The 6,701-nt window shown below is 35.0% G+C and overlaps 1 protein-coding gene across 1 annotated transcript; it reads left to right on the forward strand.

Moving 5' to 3' along the window:
- The first annotated feature begins 4,108 nt into the window (after window positions 1-4,108).
- Window positions 4,109-5,237, forward strand: LOC108533995 (calmodulin). The gene has a single exon (XM_017879036.1). It carries the CDS (start codon window positions 4,176-4,178, stop codon window positions 4,623-4,625), a length of 450 nt encoding a protein of 149 aa, XP_017734525.1. The 5' UTR covers window positions 4,109-4,175; the 3' UTR covers window positions 4,626-5,237.
- Window positions 5,238-6,701: the final 1,464 nt, after the last annotated feature.

The raw sequence follows: 6,701 nt of genomic DNA on the forward strand, positions 1-6,701 counted from the left end.
ATCAAGAAGCATAATCTATTTATCAATTCCTTTCATCTGGGCTTGGCCCAGCAACTTACCTTTCCTAATGCAATTATTAGCAAACAGGACTTATGCAGAACATTGAGAAGTGCTTATACCTTTGTGCTTTCTCTGTCATCTAGCACTAAGTAATCAAAGTCCCCATTGTATACAGTTTTTGTGAGATAGAAAGCTCAAGTGCTTCTCTGAGCAGAAGGGTCCTTGATGTATATTTTACCGAACTTTTCCTCTTTCCAACTAGATAAAGTCAAAAGTCAGGCACGGGACCTAAATTTAAACAGAATCTATCTCCAGGGATTAGGAATTTGAAACAAATGACCGAAGAAATACAGAACTAGTTATCTATTTTTTCCAAGGTTGGAAGCAATGTGAAATACTTGTGTTCTTCTGTTGAGATCTTCCTATGTTGCCCAATTCCCAAATGTTTTTAAAGTTTTCAATTTTTAATTGTTGTGGGTATATAGTAAGTGTATATATTTATGGGGTACGTGCAATATTTTGATATAGGCATACAATATGTGATACTCACATCAAGGTAAATAAAGTATCCACAGCCTCACACATTTATCCTTTCTTTGTGTTACTAACAATCCAATTATACACTGTTATTTTAAAATGCACAATAAATTATTGTTGACTGTAATTACCCTGTTATGCTTTCAAATACTAGAACTTATTCATTCTAACTATACTTTTAGTAGATGCTAGAAAGTGAGAAATCCCCAACAGAAAAAGGCTGAAGTTATGCCTTCATGTACCCAGAAGTTGAGGAAAGAGTTGAACATTACTTGTGTGTAGAAAAGTATTCGCTTAAGTCAGGGGAATGCAAAGTGATATGGCTCCATTAGGGAAAAGAACAGTTGACAAAAGAGAAGAAACGGCTTTAAGGATCTGCAAGGCTTAAAGGAAGGAAACCACTTAGCTAAGGAAAAGCTGGCCAGGTCCAATCACCGTCTTCCATCAACAACTTCAACCTTTTTGGAGAGTGAAAAAATAGATAGCTGGTGGAGGTAGAAGTTAACTGGGACAAAGTAGTGAGCAGGACTTGGCCCCAAGCAAGTTCCCAGCTTGAGGAGGTCTGAGATGCAAGAGTGTAGAAGAATTAATAGTAGGACAAATTTGAAATTTTGTTTACTAAATGGGATTGAGTATTGTAATTATTGAATTGAGGATTGTTTTTAACTTTAAAGTAAACATAGAACTCTCAGCCAAAGATGAGAAGAAAAGCCACTAAATCTATCTCAGTTCTTATGTGGAATAAGATTATCACAGTTGAATAAAATCTAAAGGAATGGCAAAAGGTGAAATTGTGTTAGGAAGAATTACGTGCTGTTTGTTCAATACAACATATCATTATGATTTTATAACTAGAGCTTTTCCTCCAAAACGGAATAATTTTTCCTCCTTAAGAATGCTTGGTAATTGTGTAAGTCTTGGTAATTGTATAATTTTATTTAATACTAAAACATTTGTGTTATACATTTCTCTCTGAGCACTATAAAGAAAAAATGAAAGTAAACCGCGAGCTTCTCCAATAAATAGATAACATTGTATGCTTGTCGTTTGCCTACTGACTAACAAATCCACTTCCTTCACCTTCTTACCCTGCTTCTTCTCTCAGGAAGCTAACCCAGCAAAACAGGTGTCCCAGGTTCCTTAACTATTTAGATGCTGGGTACACTTGGCCAATGAGAGGCCTGGTGGAAGACTACAGAGTGAAAAGAAGGCAGCAACCAGGTTATTTCACCCCTTTTCTCCTTGAATCTGATAGGGGCAGAGTAACAAGCAGAAGCCAGGTCCCCTCCCTGGCTTGAGCTTTTACTGCGTAGACCCTTTCTACAGTCTCGGTTGCTACTATTCTATCCCCTTAAGTCATCCCAAACTTTGATAATGCCAAGTTTTCCATTTGGATTGCCTCACCATTTTCTGTTTGGACTTTAACATTTGAATTTGTAAATAGCTCAACATGTTATTACCTCTTTATTGAGCTACTTTGCATGAGTTTTGTTTATCTGACTAAAGTCTTACTCCTAACACTATTGTTACATTCTGAAGACTTGATTTAGCAAATTTATAAATTTGTTCTGTTTTAGTAGTATATTTTGTAGAAATAGTAACTTATCCTCTCTTGCTGTTTTGAGATTTAGGTAAACTTGGCCGTGAACTCTAAGACCAGATCCTTTCCCTTAAATTCTTCAGATTTGTGGGAGTCCATTTCCCTATTAGTTCTCATTATAATAAATTTCTAAATTATCTATAGGTCTTTAAAATGTAATCTCTGAAGTGATATGAAAATACACCTGGTTCAGAGTATTCAACACCCATACGCACACACACTGTCTCTGTGTGTATGCTATCTACATTCTCCTTAGGTGTCTGTCTCTATCTTTGTCACATAACCATCCATTTAACATCAATCTTGTTGTAGATGATTTATATATTTACTCTGTGTTCTAATTTTTAGTGCTGTCTACATGATTGTGAAATTTAAAAAAAAAAAGATTGATCTCCCTCTGTAATGTGGATTTTGTCTAATTCATTTGTTTGTGATGACTTTTGCTGTATATAATGTAATGTAGTACTTGATAGTAAAAGATCAGAACTATTACATAATTGGATAAATTGTAGCTTGTGTCAATGCAGAAACATTTCTTTGTACCATTTATTCTATCTTGAAATGCTGAAATTTATTTTGGCTTAATTAAATATTAGTAAACCTTACATTTTACATGCACTTATATATTACATTTTGCTCAAACATTTATTTTAAGTAATTTGAGGTCTTTTATTTCACTTCTTTATGTATAACATTCAAATAAAATTTGTTTTTTCATTCAGCATTATGATTTTTTCTATTTATAGGGAAACTAATCTATTCACAATTATTGTGACTGCTAATAATATTGGGTGTTTTTTCTACCATCAGATTCCATTAGTTTTCTATTCTCAATGTTTTTTGATTGTCTGACTTTTGCTGGATTAGATGATTTCATTGCTCCTTTTATTCTTTCTTTTTTAAATGTTGGAGTTTAGAAATCATATAAACTCATGCATAATTTAGGAGACTGAAAACATGGTTTTATATTTAATTACATAAACCTTTCATTTCTCCACTGCTGAACAATTTTATACACATTCAAGAATGCAAAACTTCATCACCTTAAATATCATTTTGTCTATGCTTAATAGCCTTACTTCATGTGAATATGTGGCAAAACAGACTAACTACAACAGAAGATTATCCTGAAACAACCCTAGAGAAGATGCATTAACATAGAAGTTAATAAAAATAACCTTATGCCCACAAAAAAAGACATCATCATTTTAACAGTAGAAATTCAAATGACCACCTGGGCACAGTGAAAGAAATACAGAGAATTCAGTACAGTCATAAACATTGATTTTGAAAGGAAATAAACTGTTTTACTAAATGACTATGTAATCAAGTAAAAGCTTAGTATAACAAAAACATAATTTGAAAACTCAAGAGAAATACTACACCCTAACAAAACTCCATATAGAGACTTTATTTTAAAATATATATTTATTTTAGAAAACACAAAGAAGACAACATTATTCTCTTCTGAGGATGATGTGAGAAGTATCTTATTTGAAAAAGATAATAGATAGTTTCAAGGGAGGAAGACACAGTACCATATGCTCAGAGGTCTGTAACAGTCCAGTAAATACCCAATTTTCCTTAAAACTTTACTTTGTAAATCCTGTGAGCCACTGTGCTTTTATGTTCCTTTAACTGTTATCTGAGGAATAAGTATAGTAATATTGCAATGGAATTTAGGCTAATTGAGCTCTTTTAGACCACAGATGCTCTGCTCTAAATACCTTCAAAACTCAGTATTTGGCCCAATGACTGACAGAAACTTAGTGCCAGTTTACTAACTATGATTAAACCTTAGTTTAGGAATACCAAACTAATTTATAGATGTTACAATTGATTTTTAATATCTCATTTCATATTTGAACAAAATTTTTGAAAACCCTAGTTCAAATGAAAGAAAAAATGGATCTTCTTAGGCACATACAGAAAATTCAAGTTAAGTTTAGTTATTAAGAAAGTGAAACTTGAGTCCGAGTGGAGCGAGAATGCTGACTGGTTGTGTGGTCGCGTCTCGGAAACCGGCAGCACTTGCAGCATGGCTGACCAACTGACCGAAGAGCAGATTGCAGAATTCAAAGAAGCTTTTTCACTATTTGACAAAGATGGTGATGGAACTATAACAACAAAGGAATTGGGAACTGTAATGAGGTCTCTTGGGCAGAATCCCACAGAAGCAGAGTTACAGGACATGATTAATGAAGTAGATGCTGATGGTAATGGCACAATTGACTTCCCTGAATTTCTGACAATGATGGCAAGAAAAATGAAAGACACAGACAGTGAAGAAGAAATTAGAGAAGCATTCCGTGTGTTTGATAAGGATGGCAATGGCTATATTAGTGCTGCAGAACTTCGCCATGTGATGACAAACCTTGGAGAGAAGTTAACAGATGAAGAAGTTGATGAAATGATCAGGGAAGCAGATATTGATGGTGATGGTCAAGTAAACTATGAAGAGTTTGTACAAATGATGACAGCAAAGTGAAGACCTTGTACAGAATGTGTTAAATTTCTTGTACAAAATTGTTTATTTGCCATTTCTTTGTTTGTAACTTATCTGTAAAAGATTTCTCCCTACTGTCAAAAAAATATGCATGTATAGTAATTAGGACTTCATTCCTCCATGTTTTCTTCCCTTATCTTACTGTCATTGTCCTGAAACCTTATTTTAGAAAATTGATCAAGTAACATGTTGCATGTGGCTTACTCTGGATATATCTAAGCCCTTCTGCACATCTAAAGTTAGATGGAGTTGGTCAAATGAGGGAACATCTGGGTTATGCCTTTTTTAAAGTAGTTTTCTTTAGGAACTGTCAGCATGTTGTTGTTGAAGTGTGGAGTTGTAACTCTGCGTGGACTATGGACAGTCAACAATATGTACTTAAAAGTTGCACTATTGCAAAACGGGTGTATTATCCAGGTACTCGTACACTATTTTTTTGTACTGCTGGTCCTGTACCAGAAACATTTTCTTTTATTGTTACTTGCTTTTTAAGCTTTGTTTAGCCACTTAAAATCTGCTTATGGCACAATTTGCCTCAAAATCCATTCCAAGTTGTATATTTGTTTTCCAATAAAAAAATTACAATTTACCCAATGGTTGCTCTACATCTGAGTCATTTAACTGTTCAAGTCTAATAATTTTGAAAATAAAATATGGCATTGGTTTCTCCTTGGTATAATCTAGATAATTTTTTCTCGTGTGGGGAAGTGTATGGAGATGGGTGGCAGAAATAGTGAAGGTGGGAAAGGAAGGAGAAAAGGATTGGAAAAGTGAGAAAAGAGGGAGGGTAGCACAGAAAATAAGAGGAACAAAATAAGGGGTGTAACTGAGGAGAGATGGAGGAGGAAGACCGAAAAGATGGGGATCTGTGGGGCTGGCTTAGTGTGGTCACTTTTTAGGGGCCGCCATCATGCATGCCCATTCCTCCACCACCATGCCTGTCATATTGTGCTACTGTGATAGGCCCACAACACCTGTGGGTCCCCTCTGTGCCCACAGAACAAGATGGTGGCAGTCACGGGAAAAGAGGGGCAAGTTTTTTGTTTTGTTTATCCAGATTGTGTTTGACAACTTCAAAAGGCTCAAATGAAAGACTCAAAAACTTAAGTGTACCTAGCATGGGAATTGGCATAAAGAAGGTATTTACTGTTTCTTACCTTTATATTTTTCAACTTTGGCATTTGTCCACGTTGACTTAAGCTGTGCAATGATGTTTTAAATGTTTGGATGTTTAAAAAAACACCAAATCTAGTTGGGGTGAACATCCTTATAGTTTTTACTTCTATTAGCTAATATTTTATTCATTATGCTTTTTAATTCTGTAAGATGAGAATTTTCAGCTTGCCCATCTGCAACATTTTACAAAAAAGATGTCTTTAGGAGTAAATTGGCAATGACTACACCTGTTTTAGTTTTTGCTGGCCTCTATCATTGCTTTCTCTATAATCTGAGCTACTCCAAAGGTGGTTATCAAGGTTTTTATTTTTTAAAACTACCTTTTAAATGCTTAATGAAAGATTGCATAGCAAACCAGAGCCAAGATTAAAACATTGAGTGTAATTGTTACCTGGTTATTATAGCCACAAGGTCTTTAATTTCCCAGGGGTAATTCATTATTTGGCAGGTTACTGCCCCATTGACTATTTTAATACTACTATTAGTGTGTTTTAGAGCAAGGGAAGTTACAGGCACTGATAGTCCTAATGGTATCACATGAAACTCAGGTAATCAGTTAAATAGGAAGATTTTAGATGTGTACTCTACTCCCCTTAATTGGATGTAGTAAGTTGTCGAAAGGAAATCCAAACAAGGTTTGTTTTTTTGTAGAGACGGGGACTCGTGTTGCCCAGGTTGGTCTTGAACTCCTGGGCTCAAGTGATCCTCCCACCTCATCCAAAGTGCTGGGATTATGAGTGGGGCTTTTTTAAAAGTTAAGTGAAATAATGAAAGGCACTTAGCATTGTCCTTGGCATTTGCGTTAAGTGTTCCATTAATTATGCTATTAAACCAGTTATGACCCTGAAAAATGACTAGGGACTTGGGCAGGCAATTGGTGTT

Source organism: Rhinopithecus bieti, unplaced genomic scaffold (genome assembly GCF_001698545.2).
Source record: "Rhinopithecus bieti isolate Rb0 unplaced genomic scaffold, ASM169854v2 scaffold_11936, whole genome shotgun sequence".
NCBI lineage: Eukaryota > Metazoa > Chordata > Mammalia > Primates > Cercopithecidae > Rhinopithecus > Rhinopithecus bieti.